An 18,674-nucleotide genomic window follows, 5' to 3' on the forward strand; every position below is an offset into this window, starting at 1 on the left:
AGCACCAGGCCCTTCTCAGGCAACTGGGGCCCTGTGGACTACCACTGTGCCACTCTCTGGGCAGAATCGGGGCTGCCCTGTCAGTTGGCCAGGACAGCGGCTGGGGAAGTGCTACCCACGTCCCAGCAGACTTTCCTGTGGATGGGTGGGCAGGTGGGGATAGGCCAGCCTGGGCCCTCACCCCCGTCTCAGCCCCGGGCAGAGGCTAAGCAGGGCCAGGGGCCTGAACCCCGGAGCTCCGAGCTGAACAAAGAGACCGCCTTTCCGAAGCTCCGCCTGCCATCCCTCCAACCCTTGCCCTCCCTCCCCAGCATCAGGCACCGGTTGGCCTGACTCTGCCTGCCTGGCTCTTGAGTGTGGACCTGGTCGCCCGCCAGCCCTCCCTCACTGAGCTGCAGCCCACCCCACCACCTCCTCGAGGGACCCAGCATGGGGGGTCGGGGCACAGGGCCCCTCACGGGCTCACAGACAGCAGATCCTGGCTCCGACCTCAGAGGGCGGGGGCGCCAGGCCTTCCAACTCTTGGCCTGGACTCCAGAACATCTAAATTCACAACTGCTCCTGCTGCAGGCCACGGGGTGGAGGGAGACACTAGGGAGCGCCCCACAGCACTGGGCTGTGGCATAGAGAGAGTGAAGAGAGCAGGGAGGGTCATGGCCCCCGGGTGACTGGAGACGGTGTCTCCAGGCAGGACTTCACTGGAACAGGGGATGCCTCCCGGGTTTAAAGGTCAGACCCCCTCTCCCCCTGCCCATGGGGGGGGGCCCCAGCCCATTCCTTCCAGCGCCCTTCCTGCACCTCCCCCACAGGGGAACCGGCCACCCCATCCCATGCTCTTCTGCCTCCATGCAGCAAGCGTCTGGAAGGTTCCCTGTGTTTGTGCTCCTGGGCTGACTAGGCTTCTTAAACAAATGATGAACACAAGATCCCCTTTCCTTCTGCAACCACCAAACCACCCAAGTCCTGTCACCTTGTCACCCCAGCAGGGGCTTAACTTGCAGGTTTTCCATTCTTGTCTTCCCTTGGGGGCCGAGTTCCCCAGCCCGAGACTCCCCTGACCAACAAGCTCTGCCTGGACCAGTGAGGGTGCCAGGAGGGGCCTGGGTCCACCAGTATCGCTCCACGGCTCCCCAGCCTCGGCTGGGGGCCCGGAGGCCAGACTGGGCCCATCTGGAAAGGCTGCTCAGGGTGCCTCTCAAACTGATACCCTCTCAAACCCAGCCTCCTGAGGCTGTGACTCCTCCCAACACCTGGCCTGGGGGTCCCGGAGTTCTTTAGCCAACACACAACCCCCAGGCTTGAGAGGCCACAGTCTTGGGACCTTCCTTTCTTAAGGAAGGGGTCTATGACGGGATGCCGGGCTGACTGCACGGTCCCTCTGATTTCAGAACGAGCTCGGATCCCAGCCTTCGAGGATGTCATGGTCAGGCCCCCGGAGGGCCCTGCGGCAGCCACCCACCATTTCCTGAGCACCGCGAGACCAGAGGCAGCCCAAACCAACAGGCACCCCAACACCCAGCCAAATGTTGGTGTTGGCATCTGCCGGTCAAGCTGTCTCTGGAGCGGACTCTGCTCTGGGACAGGAGAGGGGACACGCTGACATCCCAGGGGCCCCTGCTCGCAGGGGTTCTTGCTGGTGGAGGGCGTCCGATGGGGTGCAGGGTGACTTCAGACCAAGCTCCCCAATTCCCAGCCTTGTCCCTCCTTGGTGGTCAACCCCTTTCCCAGCGCTGCTCCTGGGGCTCCGACACCATGGGGCGTCTCAGCCGGTTTAGCCCGTGAAGGGGGACGGATTCAGGCTGTGGAGGGCCCGCCCCATGACCACCAGCGTCCTCACCTGGCTTCATGGCGCTCATGACGGCTCGGCAGCTCCGCAGCACTGCCTCATAGATGGCCTTCTGGTCTGCGGTGAACTTGCCATTGGCTGGGAAGGAGCACGTGATGTCAGAGGAGAAGCAGTAATACTCTCCACCCATGTCGAACAGGCTGCGGGGAGAGGAGGCTGTGAGGCCGGGACGCCCCCTGCCCAGACCCTTGCCCACAGGGCCCCGCGGGTGTCAGGGTGCCGAGCCCCAGCCACCCTGCCACATCGCTGGTGCACCAGCAGTACGGGGCCTCCCCCTGCTGCTGTGTCCTCACGATGTTTGCTCAGGAGTCCTCTGACCGCAGAGCAGGGAAGCCCAGAGGGAGTGGGGCCGACCCGCACACACTCCCCTGTCCTCCCCGGCCTCTGCTGGCCAGCATCTGGATGCCCAGCGGGGGGCCTCACTTGGAGAATGAGGGAGGGGCAGAAATGTCCCCAGGCCCTAACTCACCACCTGGCCTCCACCTGAGCATCCCCACAGACCCTCCCGGGACTTCTCGGCCCCAGCACTGCTCACAGGACCCAGGCAGGGGCCTTGGGATGGAGGCACCCACCCGGCTGGCAAGGTGGGCCAAGTCACACCACCCAGCTCTCCTGGGGCCCAGGGTGTGAGTGAAAACTCCGCCAATGGCTCTGTTCCAGCACCAAGGGCCCCCTGAGCAGAGGGTGTCCTTCTCCCTGTTGGGATGGGCCAGATGTGCTCTACCACGGCCGAGGTCAGGTCCGGGACAACAGAGCAGATGGCAGTCCCCATGTCCTACAGGGCAGCCCCTGCATCCCCAGGAGTGGAGAGGAGGAAGGCTAGGAGGCCCCAGGCCGGGGTCTGAGAGCCAGCAGAGGTAAGCTGCAAGTCACGAGGGTGGCACAGCGCACCTGGCTGCCAGACCCCCTGTGCCAGTACCCAGTGTGGTGGCGCTAGTAGGGAGCAGCATGGGTCTCTCCACTGCCTTTGCTGCCTGCCCGTGCGCACAGGCCCAGGAGCCGGGGCCTCAGCATCCTCAGCGGTCAAGGGCAGGAAAGAATCCTCCTCCTGCACTCTGTGTGCTGGGATGCGACAGGATCCGTGAATGGCTGCTGGGTCACCATGCTGACGGGACCCAAATGAGAGCAGGAGAGGTGTACAGGCGGAGCAGTCCCCCCACCCTGTCCCCTGTCCCCCGTCCCCCCGAGCATCTCAGCAGGCCGCTTGCCAGCAAGCATACTGAGGGGGCCCTCCAGCACCCTCGGCCCCTTCATCAGCCAAGCATGACGCCGATGGAGACAAAGCCAGCTGAGGGACAGCAGTCCAGCCCCCGCCCGGGATATTCTGCTGCGTCCCCAGCGCCAGGTGACCAGAGTCGGGTGGAGCCGAGGGGTGGGGCTGCCCTCTGCCACTGTGCCCTGCCCTGTCCTCCGTCTGCAGCTGCACAGATCCTGGCAAACCTGAGCCCAGGGCAGGGCTGTGCTCTCCCCCAAACGCAAATCCTTGTGGTGAGCTCAGCGGCTCGACCAACATCCCAGGGGCCGCCCGAGCGCCTGCCTTTGGGGCCCTGACCCCGGACGACAGAATAGGGGGTCCTGGCTCCCACCTGTGGAGGAGTAGGGCCTGACAGGCAGCACCGGCTACTCCAAAGAGACAGAGTTTTAAAGGAAAAACTTGAATGCTCAGGACCCCCAGACACTCTGCTGGAATCCAAAGTCCCCTGCCGAGCGAGCGCTTTTTAATCTCCTGTCTTTTTCCAGTTGCAAAACACCATAAACAGTGTCAACAGAGCAAAAAGCACCAGATAACACCTCAGGTGATTCTCAGGGGGTGGAGAGAGGGCCCCAACGAGTACGGCACGAGAACTCCAGGCCAGGTCAAAGTCACAGACTCTAGGGGACCCTGCCTGGAGCAGGCTCGTGGGGGGACTCAGACCTCACTGGGGGTGACCCGAAGACAAGACAGAGAGGCCTTGAACAGACACGCCTGGGGGGCTCCAGACACAACAGGGGGTTCGGGCCAATAGCTGCGTGCAGACTGACTGCTGTGGGGGGCACTCTTGCCCCCCCAGAGCTGGCCAGGAGGGCGGCGCGCATCTCAGCCCTAACCTGCAGAGAGCGTGAGGCTCTGAACACGGCCCGGCAAAGCCCCGTGTGGGGGGTGTCGGCAGCTCAGAGCCCAGCGACGGGCCCTCCCGTTCTGACTCCAGCACTGGGCCCCCTGGGCCTCAGCACTTCTCCCTTTAAGCAAGGGACACCACCGCCACCGTGTCCTCTCGGGGCCGGCATGTAGGCAGGTGTGGGGAGTGGATCTGTATGGGGCCATGGCCCAGTTCCACACTGGGAGTGGAGCATTCCCATTTGTCCCGCCACCCCAAGGCAACAAAGGAACCTGATTTGTGGTTTGATTCAGAACATCCGAGAATGGTCTGAGCAGACAGGACGCAGCTGGGGGCTGGGGCGACACAGACTTGTGGGGCCCACCCCACCGGGGGGCAACCTGCAGCGGCACCCCTGAGGCAGACGGCTGGACTGTGCTGATCTCAGAGAAAAACAGAACTGCAACTATTTAAGAAACGAGGAAGCCCAGAGCACGCTGAAGTCTGGAGTCACGGAGAGCAGCGGAGACAAGAGCTTCTCTGGGGCAGACGAGACTGGGGCCCGAGTGCTCCGGACACGCTTCTCAAAAACACGGCGAGAATGTGGGTCGCGGTGCCGGGGGCCCCTCGGCCGGCCTGGCCTTACTGTTCAGACTCGAGAAGACCTTGCTGGGCTTTGTTGGGTGAGGCCCGCCCGCTCGTGGCAGAGGGAAGTGAGCGCCCAGGCGGCCAGTTCCATCCTGCCCAGCGCCGCTTGGGCACGGGGCTGGAGTCTATTTTCGTGATCTCAGTTCCCTATCTTTCTCTGCTTAAAAAAAAAAAAAATCCCCCTCAGAGTTCCTACACGCATAGGTTACTCAGATTCAAGGCACTCTGGAATCTAGGGACGAAAGCCGCGTCTTCCATAAATCATCTCCCTCCAGCTCCTCTGTGCCCGCTTCACCCGTCCTCCAGCACAAAGAGACAGTGGGGAATTGGGTCATCCTTTGACTCCCCTGAGCGCTCCCTCCCCCGAGCGCTCAGGGTCCCCCTCCCCCACTGCTTGGGGACACCCACCGGGCTGCTACCATCTTTGGCAGAGCGACACTATGTGATAATCTAAGACACCTGGGAGCCCTTACGCATCTCCAGGCAATACGCTGGCGTGCCTCTGCTCACATGTGTTTATCTGGTTCTATTTCTGGCCGGGATGAGAGGTTCTGTCTGCCCTTGGCTCCTCCTGGGCAGCTTCATGCCCGGGCTGCCCGCCACACTTGGCTCAGCCCGGCCCTCTCCAAGCCCCACTCAGCTCCCCGGGCCCCACCGTGGGGACCAGCCGGCCCCGGGGCAGAAGGCCTCTGAGATGGTCGGGCCAGTGATGCAGGCTTGGGCAGCATCCCGGGGAAACGCTGCTGTGCGCGTACAAGGCTCTCAGCGTTCAGTGTCTAGTCTGACTCTTTACTGTTCCGAGCTGCAGCCTTGCCCCCCATCCGCCTGTCACCCAAGCCTGGTGCTGGGCCGTGGCAGAAGAATTTCAGAATTTCAGACCTCCACTCGCCGCCGCCCCAGCCTGTGTTCCAGGGGATTTCTGAGAAGCAGGAAACTCCTGCTTCCCTCCAGACCTCAGCATGAGAGAGGAAGACGTGCTGCTCCCTTTCCCGTTCATGTCCTACAGCGGACAGCCCCTCCGGACGAGGCATGTGGCCCACCTACCCGCCCCCAGGCTGCCCTTCCGTGGGATGCCCAGGCCCCGTGGTGACCGGTGGGGCTGAGGCCGTCACTTGGAGGCCATGGGCTGACTCATCAAACAGACCTCTCTCCAGTACCTTCTCGGCATCCCTGTTCCCCACCCCAGCCCCGGGGACAGCTATTCCTCTGGGGCTCAGGCGAACAGGAAAGTTGCCCAAGTGACCAGCCCCCAGAGCCCCAGAGCCCACGAGGCCTGGGGTACAGGTTCGGGCTGGGGGCATCCTGTGTGTCTGGAGAGAAATGTGTTTCCCGTTCTACAGATGGCGTGGGGAGAAGTGGAGCGCCTGTGTGGGGCCGTGTCCCCAGGAAGGCCGTATATGACACACTGACTATCCACTCAAGCGCTCGTGCCCCTGCAGCACAGCAGACGAGGGCTGGGCATCAGGGCAGTGGCCTCTGCCGGGGAGGGCCGGAGTCGTGTCACAAGCCCGGCACATGCTTCGTTTCACTTTTTTGGTCAGCAGCGTCCCGTGATGTCTGTGAACACCCAGGCTGGACCAGCGCTTTTCATCCCGGGGGTGGTGAAGTCACTGAGTGGGGACAGGTTCTAGTCTGGTAGGTCATCCCCTGCACACGTGGGATGGGGCCTGAATGTGAGGGTGCTTTTCACTGGGACGGAAAGTGAGGGTTACGGCCACAGGTCTGGCTGTCCAGGCTAGCAGGGTCTGTGCACCCCCGAGAGTGTTCTCTTACCCTGACACCTGGGCATGTGTTTAAGATCACTGAATCCTCGGTATGGGGCTGCTGAGTGAAAGTCAAGTGTTCTTCTGAGAACAAGGGGTCAGGGGTCTGGGCTGGGCCTGGCACCAGGGATCAGGCTCTGGAAGGGACACTCGTTCTCTGAAGTCAACCAGGGCATCAGGCTCCAGGACAAGGGAGGCCTGGAGGCTCCCTCACCTTGGCCCCGCCACCAGCAGGGGGGAGCCCCCCTCAGTCCAGCCCTACCACCAGCTTGGGGGAGTGGGGTGGGTCCCAGACACAGACTCGCCCCTCCCTGGGGCTGCAGGGGACAGAAAGACAGAGCAAGTGGCTCCTGGGAACAGGCAGGACCGTCCCATCACAGCCTGCGGGATACCAAGGGAACTGCTGGGGCCCTGGGGTGAGCGGTGCCCGCCCCTCACAGCCTGCAGGCCTGGTGCATGGTGGCCTGGGACGGAGTGGGTGAGATAGGGTGGCACCCCCCAGGCAGTTAAACATCTAGTCCATGTCAAACCTGTGGAACTGAAAATGAGACAAGGGCAGGAAGGAGCGGGGGTAATGGCACTGGTGGCAGGAAGGGTGGCCAGCTAGGGAAAGAGCCTGCGTTGGCCACGACCCCTCATAGGCCTGTCCCCTCCTCTGTGGAAGGAAAGGATGGGTCAGCTTGGGGGGTGTGATGTGGCCAGCAGGGGCCACTGATGCCAGTAACAGGTCAGGTGTCTCCAGGGGCTTCCCTGGGAGGAAAGCCCATATTTCTCCGGGCAGAGAGAAGCGGGGCTGCGGTCACCGTGCACTGTGTCCCCTCTTTTGCCAGTCAGCGGGGCAAGGCAAGCGAGACAGGGCATCAGGCTGTTAACAGGGCAAGGAGAAATAGAGGCCCCCGAGCCCCAACAGGGGAGGAGAGGAGATGGGGTGAGGACAGAGCATGGGGTTGGGACAGGCATCTCCGGCTAACTGGGTGGGCTGTCCCCTCCCACGCCCCAGGGGCAGCAGGACACAGCCTCCAGCGGGGAGGAGGCCTGCCCACACATCCTGGGACAACGCTGCCCTCTTCTGGCCAGTGCTGGGACGGCCGGCTCCCACCCACGGGCCGCATCCTGCCTGCAGCTGGGCAACCCAGGCCTGGGCATCCTTAGACAGGTGCTCTAGAAGGTTCTGAGGATGACCACAAGGCATTCTACCTCAGGAACCACTCCCCCACTCCCTGATCAGACAGTGGGAGTGGGAGGCTGCAGTGGTGCAGGAGGAGTGTCCCAGCTGTCCTCCCAATCAGAACCCACTGGAGGCACACCCTGGACCCCTCCTGACTCTGCCCCTGGGATGATGCTGCTGAGGGTCCCGGGACACGGGAGTGCTGCAAAGGCCCCCCTCAGACCCAGTGGAACACAAGGGAGGATCCGACTCTGGGTGCCCGGCTTCCCAGTGGATTTGAACATGGACAGTGGCGCTCCCTGGTGGCCATGGGTGGCATACCAGCCCCCTGGCACTTCCATCTGCCTTGGGGACTCTGGTTTTCAAAGCCCGGGCTGTCTGTGCGAAGCCAGGGCAGCCCATGGGCGCCACGTCTGTCTTCACAACATCCATGCTCACGGCCACCTGGCTGGAGCTGATATGGTGGGGAGGGGTCTTCCCGGGCTCCCACCCAGAAAGGGAGTCCAGGGCCAGAAGCCACCATCCTTTGGGCGAGCACATGAAGAGCACATGTTAGCAGGAGTTCCCGGCTCCTGCTGCCCTATCTGATGAGGTCTACACTGCCCCAAATGCCAGAACACAAAGCAACTAATGGCTTCTCTAGGACTGTTGCTGGGAGCCGGTTCCTGGAGAACCCGTGAAAGGGCTCTGAGAGCCAGGGGAAAAGGTCCAAGGGGCCCCCCAAGAGGCCTCATGGCTCTGAGGGAGCTGAGTGCGAGACCCCCAGGGATCTGAAGCTACATCAAAGTCTGGGTCCCTACCTGTGCTTCACACAGAGCAAGTGGGGCTGATCTAGCAGAGAGACATGGGAAGGGGTCCCTGGAGCGGGCACGGTGGGCCAAGTGGTCCTCGTTGCCCAGCCCCAGGCGACAAGGCGGATGTGGCGGGCGGAGCAGCCCGCCTAACCCAGAAGGCCTGTTCCCAGGCCACGACTGAGGCCGACAGCAGCCTCGGCCCGGCTGGTCCCTGAGGAACAGGGGCATGGTGGGGTGGGCTGGCCTCACGCCCCACCAGGCACTCACCCAGAGGACAGCGCGGCACTGGAAACACAGTACAGGCTCGAGAGCTACCTGCCTCAGGCTCTGCGGAGCCTCTCCCCACCAGTCTGTCATGGAACCCGCTGCTGGAAGGTGGGCCTCGTGGTCCCAGAGCACAGGCAGAAGGCCAGCCTGCTGGCTCCGAGGACGGTCACCACTGCCACTCTCACCCGCCAAGGCCACGCTGCGCCAGGCTCCCCACTCAATACCGCTTATTCTCACCGACTCCTCCCAGGGCTGGGTGTGCAAGGAGAAGCTGAGCCTCAGGGCACCAGCCACTCAGCCAGGGAGGGGGAGGGCAGGGGCAGGAACTAGGGACCCTCTGCGGTCATCATGACATGTCACACGGCCTGGGTTCTCTGAGGCTCCCTGTGGGGTGCTGGGGGCACGTCTGGGACTGGAGACAGAGGGACAGGAAGGCTGGCTGCCTCTCAGCCCCCACCCCCACCTTCTCCAGCAGCGCCTGACTGTCTCGGACCCTCTCTGGCCCCAAGCAGCCCCTTCCTCAACATTCAAATGTCTCTGGGGCATTTTCACCGACTTCAAGAGACTGTGTGCGACCCAGGGCCTACCAGCAGGCGGGCGCCTGGAACAGTGATGCTCTGGGAGACACTCAGCTCCAGGAAAAACTCCGCACTACGCTCCTGTTTTAGTTTCATACCTGATGATGAAGTATCGTGGCTTTTATGTTGGGATAACAGAGTGATCTATTATTTACCGAACACAGTAGGCGCGGCAGATCGATTTCAATAAAACAATGGACTATAAATGCCGCCAGCGATCTGGCAGTGGCAGTAATCAACAAAACATGTTGTTCTAAATGCCGCATAATAAATTGACTATAATAAACTCATAATTATTCTACTGGCTACATTTCAAAGTTAGCACTAGAAAAATAAAATCGCCCATTTGGACTTGGCATTCACACCCTCGGGATTCCTAGATCACTCCCGTCCCAGCTGCAAGCGGGAGACGTAGGTGCCGCCCCCAGGAGGGCCGGGGCCGCATCTGGGCCCCGTGGAAAGCTGATGTACACTGCGTCCTGGTCAGCCCAGCCCCAGCCCAGCCCCAGCCCAGCAGCGGGCAGCCTCAGGACACAGCTGTGACCAGCCTCTCAGGAGGTGAAGACCGTAGTGGGGGCAGATAAAGAGGAGCGTGGAGAAGGAGCCACTTCCTCTGGGGTGTGCCAAGCTCACAGAGGAGAAAAATCATGGCCACATGACACTGCCACAGGGCCGTCCAGGAGGCCAGAGCTGACCCTAGGACAGCTGAACCTCTCTGGTATGGCTAGGTTACTGTTTCTGCCCAGGGACTAGAGTTCCACATCCTGGGCTCCTGGCCCAGCCAGAATGAGCGGCTCAAAGGGCACTAGGAAAAGCTCCAGGACACAAAAGTCTGTGGAGACGCCAGGTGGTCTCTTTTTGGGGCCACCTGTGGCTCAGCCATGGTCCGGGGCATAGCCCTCCCCTCTCTGGCCTTGGCCTCCAGCTGAGCCAAGTTTAAGGTAGCCACCTCCCTCCCTAAATTCCTCTGACTCTGTACCTGGGCCCTCCCTGTGTCTCAGTGACCTCACCTACACGTGTGGGGGGGGTGTCCATGGGTGGGGACAGGGTAGATGTCCCTGGGGCCAGGCACTGGGGAAGTCCTGTCAGGGTTTCCACACACCCCTTGGCCCCTATACCAAGAAGGACCTGAGCCACTCTGGGAGGGATTCAGCCGCTTCAGGTGTCCACCTGTGTATGCTCCCACCCCTGCTCTGCTGGCCCAGGGCCCCGGGAAAGGGCACATGAGCTCGTCCCTGCCTTTCTGACATATTACTTCAGCCCCTTCCTGCTGTTCTGAGAGCCATGTGCTGGCTCCACTGACAGAAAAGTAAACTGAGGCTCCGAGAGGGAAATCAGTGGCTTTGTTTCCTCCCAGGAAGCTGAGCTAGGCTCTGGCCTACAGCAGTCCCAGCCGGAACAGCCCGTCCCGCTACTGACCCCGGGTGAGTGCAGAGCCCGCAGCCAGCCATGGAGCCCGGTGTGCTCTGTGGCAGGGACGGAACTCCCAGGGTTGGGTAGATGTCTGAAAACACTTAGCAGGGACAGCCCAGAACAAGGCTCACACCCCCAAGTGGATGTGGGCCAGGGCCTCCTGTGTGCAGGCTCCCCCAAAGGACCGCAAGTCTGGGCTCCACGTGCGGGAGGAGGCCAGGCTCTGGCCGCCGTAGCTCCAGCCAGGGACGGAGCCTAGCGGGGCGATACCCACAACACGACGCGAGGCCCAATGCTGCCAGGGAGCAGGCCGGTGGGACTCCTGCTCAGGTGCCCCTACAACCAGGAGCTTCAAGTCCCAAAGAACCAGGTGGGACCGGCCGTGAGTGCCTCCCTCCCCATGTGTTGATGACCACGGCAAGATGTCTGGCGGCCAAGACAGGGGGGCTTGTGGGTGGCTCTCAGTGGTCCTGTGGCCACCTGGGCTGGCCCTGCCTGACATCTGGGAGGTGAAGAGGAGAAATGGGGAGTGCCCAGTGCCTGTGAGTCCAAGAGAGAGCTGGTCCCAGTCAGCAAGGCACCCACAGACCCCTGCCAAGGCCCGGGGCAGCTGCCCAGAGAGGTGCGGCACACGGTGGGACTGCAATCCTGCCAACAGGAGAGCCCGTCAGGGGGCTGGGGCCGCAGATCCCGCCCACGTCTGCTTGGTCAGGGCTCAAGCAGCTGCTCCGAGCACCTGAGTTGTGCTCAGGAAAGCCCTGCGAGCAGTCTTGGAGGTCAAGCGCCCCTTGTGACCTTGTGAACTCACGGCCATTTCTGGATGGCTGAGGCTGGCAAGACTCCCAGGGTGGGAGGCTCCCCAGAGGTCCTGCCTGCTCCAGACTAGGGCCCGCCCTGTGAGTGTGGTGAGTGTGGGGCAAGTGCCGGTGGCTGGCTCAGTCCCCCTCTGAGGCTGCGTGTCAACCCCTCTATGCTCCCCCTGCCACGCACAGAGTCCCCCGCACCCACTCTCAGGGCTTCTCTGGCCTTGCAGAGAAGGCGCCATGCAGGCAGGCAGCCCCGGCAAAGAAGGCTGGGCCAGAACAGACAGGGCCTCCCAGTGCTCAGCCCTCTCAGGGTGGGACCAAGAGGACCCCCAGTCAGTCCTCCTGGAGGCGGAGACTCCCCCACCCCACCACAGCCCCGCGGGTCATAGGCAGAGCCAGGGCAGGGGTGGCTCGGGGCTGGCCTCACTCACCACATGTCTCCATCCTGGATGGTCCGGTCATTGGGGGCCCCGGCGTGTCCGTAGTGCAGCACTGCCGAATTCTCACCACTGCAGAGAACAGGGGGAGGTCAACACCTGTCCTCCCCCAGCAGGTCCTGGCCCATGAGCAGGACCAACCCCGCTCCAGGAGAGGCTGGGGGCAGGGGTTGCAGGTGGGGCCCTGCAGCCGGCGGCCGGCCTCATGGCTTGTGGCTCCCGTGCTGACACATGCAGGGCTCCCCAGACGAGCGCCATGTGGGCAGGTGCTCTTGGGGCTGGGGATGTTGGAATGGCAGGGGGGACAAGGGTCTGAAGCCCAGGGAAGGGACCCCAGGGAACCCCTCCCTTCCTGGTGGAGGCAGGGGGGAGGCCCAGGGGGAAGGGCCCAGACCATGTCAGGGGCCGCCGTGCTGCCAGCCTTGCTCCTCTACTCGAGCTTGCTTCCCTAATGAGCGATGCCTTTAAGAAAAAAAGGACTTCTAAGTCTGTCCAAAGGAAAAAAAAACCCACCTGGGTGTAATATTTATGGCCCTGTTCGGGAGTCTCAGGAATCATAAAAGTAGAAATAATGATTTTTCTCTCTATCCACCAGAGAAGAACATTTCCAAAGACTGCGTTGCTCGTATGTATTATTCATGCGCCCAGGATGTGCGCATCAGCAGAGCTGCGGACCCATCCTGGCTGGGCGGAGGCCAGACCCTCTGACCCGGGGCCGGAGTCTGGGCCAGGAGAGCCCGGTGTGCCCAGGAGTGGAGGGGGCCACCCCCAGCCAGGATGTGCCCCTCGAAGACACACCCACAATGACACAAGTGACACGCACACATCCGTGCACACCCAAGGCACGGGCTGCCCGGTTCTCCGGGTCGTTTGAACCCCGTGGCCTCCAAGCACACTCAGCTTCATGCAGCTGACACATGGAGCCCCCTGCCCCAGCCACAAAGGGCCACCTGTGGGGCATGCTGGCTGTGTGCCTCCGAGGGGTGGCAAGGGAGAGCACAGCAACAAGCGCCCCGCATGGGCCAGGAGCCTTAGGAGGGGAGAAGGACTTTGCTTCCGTGGCGCTGTGGTGGGCATGGCAGCAAGTAGGTGTGTCTAAGCCCGGGGTCACCTTCCCACAGCCCTCTCCCTCCGTCACCCCCACTTACCTGCCGCAGATGCAGGTGTAGGAGCTGTGGCGCATGCCGCCCCGGGAGTAGCAGTAGTGCTCGAAGAGGCTGCGAGGGAAGGAGGGACGTCAGGACGGAGCTGCCAGAGCTCGCGCGTCCCCCGCCCCCTGCAAGCCCTTGGCCCAGGCCTTGCTCGGCCAGGAGTTCTCCTGGCTCCAAGCTAGCCTCAGATGGCCCTGGGCCTGACCCTGGGGAGGGGCATGGGGAAAGGAGAGCAGAGCCGCTGGGCACTGGCCTGGAGGACAGGGCCAAGGCGCAGACCCTCACGGAGACAAAGCAGGGCAGAGCGGTCTCTGGTTGGGGGCAGACAGGGAGAGAGAGGCAGAGTCTGAGGACAGACCCTTTTCTCCTTCCTCACGCCAAGCAGCAAATGGCTCCCTGGACAAGCTCCCCCTCTCTGGGCAGGAGAGGCAAAGATGAGATCCTAGAGGGGGTCGCCAGCTCCCAGGCTGAGCCCAGAGCCAGAGCCTGGGGAGGCCTCCAGCTGCACAGGATATCAGCAGACCCGGGACAGAGCCAAGGTCAGAGGGTGAGCCACCCTTGGCAAAACCTGGGTCCTGCCTTCTGCCCTCCCGGGGCAGATCCTGCAGATGACTACAGGGGCTGATGGACCAGACCAGCCTCATGAACACCACCTCAACAGTGCTGAACCCTTGGGGTGCCATGCTACCAAGAGCTCTGGGGAGGCTGTGGCCCTGCCCATCCTCCTGCCCCCCATAAGCTCCAGGACCTGGGGGCTCTGTACTCAAAGAGCTCAGCCTCTCCAGGCCTCACCCCCTCCCTGATGCCTAGGCAACAGCTCAGGCCCAGCACCCCAGGAGCCCTGGCTGAGAAGCAGGGCCAGTGGACCCCAGTCCACCCACAGACCACCAGGGCAGGGGCCCAAGCACAGGGCTGTGCCACTGCTCCTGTCCTCAGAACACCAAGGCTGCCTGTGGGCATGCTGAGTGGCCATCCTCCCCTGCACGCTCGAGGCTGGTTTCGGGAACGTCTGTATAGAGGAGTCTAATCTTCCAGACGCTGTAAACAGCAATTACGTGTAATTGTTATGATTGGGTGTTAAGTAGTTGTCATTCAGGAACGGTTCTGCTACGTTCAGTCGGCTTCCAGACTTGCTTCCCAAGCCTCCCAGGATAATTGTGTATCTGTGAGTGAACGATTTCCTCAACAGAAAGGATTTCAGGAACTGCCACAGGGGCAAGGAAGGGCACACACTGGCCCCTTATCAGTGCCCTGTATTCACAGCAAGGGCACACCGGGGGCGGCCACCAACTTCCACCTCTGTCCTGGAGGCCGTGGACCAAGCCACAGCCCGGTGTGCGGCTACAGCCCAGCCCGTGCCTTCCCGGGGCCAGCCTTCCCAGGGCCCCGCCCCACAGGCAGCCTCTGCTCCCAGACTAGACACTGGGGCCTCGGACATGGGGACCCTCGCACAGCGAGCCCACAGTGAGGGGAGGACGCCTGACGCAGAGCCGAAGTACTCCCTTATAAGGAAGACCCAACCCTGTGGGGATAGAAGCAGATCTCGGGGACTGCATGGTTCTCCAGGGGCTGGGGACAGTGGGCCTCTCCTGGGGTGGGAACAGGCAGACAACGGCAGGCTGTGGGAACAGCCAGGAAGGCCAGGCCAAGGGACAGCTGGGCTGCCTGTGCGCGCAGATGAATAAGTGGGAACATTCTGCAGAGGCCTGACGACGCGGGGAGCGTGGGCGGCCTCCCTGCCCTGCAACCAGTCTCAGTGGCCTGCGTTTCCCTGCCGTGTCCTCTGCTCGGGAGTAACAGCCTTCACGACACGCTCTGGCTTCCACTTAAGAAAAAAGCACTTTAGGGTAAAAGGCATAGCTTACAGAAGCACTCGGCTGAGCGGAGGCCGACCCAGTTTTCACCTGCGGATCGCAGCCCGGCACTGGGCCAGCTTCTAGCCACAGGAAGACGGGAAACACCAGAAGCTGAAAAGTCACTCGAGCTGAAAATGACTCGAGGTTCTTCAAAATTGGACTTCGGCACCTAATTTTGGTTTAAATGAACTTTTCTGACGCGACGTGAGGACCAGCTGGGGCTTTGATGGCAGTGACAGGTGAATGCAACAGGCCCCCCGTTTTCTGCTCACACGTCTTTGAGGGCCCTCTCTCTGGGCTCTCGGGCCTGGGCTGTGGACACAGGCAATGGTCAAGGGGGCCGTGGAAAGATGCGAGTCCCACAGGGGCAGGGGTGCTTCCACGCTGCAAACTGGGGGCACGGGGGTGAGGTGGAGCTCCTGTGGGTCCTGGCTGGGGCTCGGTCAGAGCTGCACCTGTTCCCGCTACACGGCTCACAGACCAAGGTGGCGACAGGAGGGCAGTTCGTAAAGATCCCTCTGGAACTTTATGGAAAATACGGCAAACTGTGGACCAGATGAGAATCAGGTGGCCCGTGATCAGAGGGGACTAACTCCTGACAGACACAATTCAGCTGGAATTGGACTACAGCCCAATTCAGCTGGAAGCTACCCATCTGTCCCTGGGGAGCCACAGGGAGACCACGGCAGAGTCAACTGAAAACTGGAACCAGAACCGCCCCACCTCCCACACTCAGAAGGGCTCCGTGAAAGATAGTACACCCAGAACCATGCTCCTGGGACAGGAAGGAAGAGGGAGCTGCCAGGCTTGGGAAACTGGAGGCCTTGGCTTTTGCTGCCATGTGGGGACAGGGAAGAGGCCTCAGGGGCATGAGAAGAAGTAGCAGAAGAGAACGGAGTCCCCACCCCCACATGCCTGGGCTGGGATGCACCCTCAGAAGAAGGGCAAGACGTGGAGAAAATTCACCAGCGTCGAAACAGGCCATCGGAAAGCCCGCCTGGGCTCTAGGGAAAAAATAAAATACCGGCCCTCCCTCAGAGCTCCTAGCGTGGGTCTGCCCTCCGGGGGTTTCAGGGTCCAGCGTGAACCACCTGCATGGTTTGGAAACTCGTACATCAAGAAATTAGCAGAAGCTATGTTACTGAATGGTGCCCCCAGCAGGAGTGACACAAAGCCAACTGGGCAGCCACAGCCTCAGCCCAAGCCAGCCAGGGTCTATGTGCGTGCTTATGTACACAGACACACACACAGGTGTATATACACACCGCCACACCCTGAAGATGAACATTAGTCCACAAGAGTTGTCAGACACAGCCAGCAGCAGGCTGAGACCCCCAAGGACTTCTGAAAACAGAACTGTCGGGCACTATATGTACCTACGAACTAACTGACACCTAACCACAGAGCATGAAAACACAACACAGCAAAACTTCTGGAGGTGACCAGTGTATCCACCAGCAGATGGGGGCAGGAAGCCAGGCAGCAGGGCCTGCAGCCCAGAGATCACTTCCGCCTGCTCTTTCCATCTGTGACTCCCTCCCATGTGCCCGTGTCCTGCGGGGCCAACCCGCCCCACTCCCTCCTGCTCGCCTGCATGAGGCATGGGGTGGGGAGCACATGACCGGGCACCAGGCACGCGGCCTGGCAGCGGGGGGGGAGTGGGCTTCCTGACGTGCAGAGGCGAGCAGGGGTCTCACACACACCTGCCACAGTGTGGTCTCTGAAGGTCCCCCCGGGCATGGCCGTGCCTCTATCAATTTACCCTCCTTGCCCATAAATTTCTCCCAAGCAAGACACGAGTGGAAAATGCTTTGTCTCCAGGCATCAACGAGAACCTTTCAGTAACCTGGGAGAGTCTGTACTGTGAATAACGAAGCGGATGGAACGACCCCAGCGACAGAGTGGCAGGCCCATTTGTCAGTGCCTGGAGATGACGAATGGGGCAGGGAGAGCGATGCCGTGGCCCCGATCTGCAGGAGTGGGGTCTCCAGGGACAGCACTGCGGGCCTCCCCCGGGCCCCGAACATCCAGCCCATGGAGCTTTCCTGGGCTCACAGCCCAGCTCCTGCCCTCTGAGGTTTATCGCCTGATGATCAGATAGCCACGGTCCTATAAAAATGCATTAGCTGCCCAAGATGATGGCAGAAGGGCTGCCCGGGGCAGCCAGGGTCAGCGAGCCATCAGCATAAGCGTGAGGGCCGGCAGCGGGCCAGCGGGGGAGGTGAGCCGGGGCTGCATCACCCCCCCCCCACCACCCCAACCCGGGCAGATCCCGGGAGGCCGAGCCGGGAACAGGAGTGTGGAAGGGCAGATGGGCAAGGCTGCTCCCCACACACTCAGGCCTGTGGCTTCTCCACCTGGTGCATGTCCCATCGTCCTTGCTCTGGGCCACATGCCGAGCCTCATGGGGCTCCGCTCAGTACTGACGCTGAAGCCAGATCCTAGCTCTGCCACGTACCAGCTGTATGGCCCGTCTATGCCTTAGTTTCCTCGTCTATAAGATGGGATAACAGCACCTCCCACAGAGCTGCTGTATCACTTACATGATGAGACACACGGAGGTTATAATGGTGTCTTCCAGGACACATTGGCTGTCACTGCTGTCCACGTTCAGGGGCTTCAAAGGGACTGCACACAGCAAGGACCCCTCGAGGGAGGCTGGGCTTACACATAGAGTCTCTTGTCCTTTAAAGCCAAACAGAATCCCCCCGTGGCCCAGACCCCTGTGCCCACACGATGCGTCCCCAGGACAGACACGCACACGGGCGTCCTCTGACACAGGGCATCCAGCTGCCTCTGTCCTGCTCACGCCTCCGGAAGTCTCGCCTCCTCAGGGAGGTGCCAGGGCCTCAAGGGGTGAGAAAGGAGGGCGTGGGTGTGTCTCGTGCTGTTCTGGAGCTAACGACTATGTTCTGTGCCGTTATCACAGCACAGGTGTCCTCTGGATTCACATTTACTCTGTTTAATCAACTACCCTTATGTTGGGGGTATAAATGACAACTACGTAATGAATGTGATGGGCCTTTTGGAGACCTGAGTACTTACTAAAAGAAAATTCTTGATAGTAAGAAAACCACAGTCCCGAAAACAAGAGCCCTGGGATTCACCCTGAGGCAAGTGGAGTGTGTTTCTGTTTTCCTGCTTTCCCCATCGGGGAGGCAACAGCAAGAGAGGACTCGGATCTAGACCCCAAAGAGGGGTCCCTGCTAGGGGACAGCAGGAGAACAGCTTTTCCAGGGAACCAGAAGCACAGACCACAGTATTTTTTGAATTTAGAGGGAAGGGTGGATACTGTTTCACTCGCTTCTTCTGGGCTCATCAGAAAGCACCCATGGGGCAGGACAGCCCCCATACCGCTCTGGTCATCACGGGCCACCCATCCTGGCCGGGCTCTGCCCAAATTCCCGGGAGAGCCGCAGCTCCTGTAACCGAGTTCTCCGTGGGCCTCTTGAATGGCAGGTTGAGGACTGGGTGGGGGTGAACTGGGAGGCTGCCTGTCCCTCTCCTCCCCTCGGCCCTCCCTTGAGGAAAGACACAGAGCACACTAGGGAGCCACGACTGAGGCTCGAGGGTGTTGGAACAGAGCAAGTAACATTCACAGAGTTTTTCACCAAGAAGGGACCGAGCTGGACTAAACCCAGACATGCAGTGCTAATAAAACCACAGCTCACGGCACAGCCTACAAGACTTGGCACCCGCAGGGACACAGACCATATGCAGTGACTCTGTGGCTGTCTCCACCAGCAGGAGCTCCTTCTGCCTGAGCCCCCCCCCCCCCCCCCCCCCCCCCCCCCCCCCCCCCCCCCCCCCCCCCCCCCCCCCCCCCCCCCCCCCCCCCCCCCCGCCAAGTTCCCTCCCACTGCCCCACC

General features: G+C 61.6%; 1 protein-coding gene across 3 annotated transcripts in view; it reads right to left on the minus strand.

The window, feature by feature from the left end:
- LOC111161541 (peptidase D) overlaps positions 1 to 18,674 on the minus strand; it is a 109,405-nt gene that overhangs the window by 9,910 nt on the left and 80,821 nt on the right. For all 3 annotated transcript variants that reach the window (XM_022525275.1, XM_022525273.1, XM_022525272.1), the window contains 3 exons: positions 12,947 to 13,015; positions 11,793 to 11,870; positions 1,838 to 1,986 (listed from right to left, as the gene is read on the minus strand). In XM_022525275.1, coding sequence (XP_022380983.1) covers positions 1,838 to 1,986; positions 11,793 to 11,870; positions 12,947 to 13,015 — 296 coding nt within the window. The remainder of the gene's footprint in view (positions 1 to 1,837; positions 1,987 to 11,792; positions 11,871 to 12,946; positions 13,016 to 18,674) is intronic.

The sequence above is a fragment of the Enhydra lutris genome, unplaced genomic scaffold (genome assembly GCF_002288905.1).
Source record: "Enhydra lutris kenyoni isolate GAN:26980312 unplaced genomic scaffold, ASM228890v2 scaffoldscaffold85, whole genome shotgun sequence".
NCBI classification, from domain to species: Eukaryota; Metazoa; Chordata; class Mammalia; order Carnivora; family Mustelidae; genus Enhydra; species Enhydra lutris.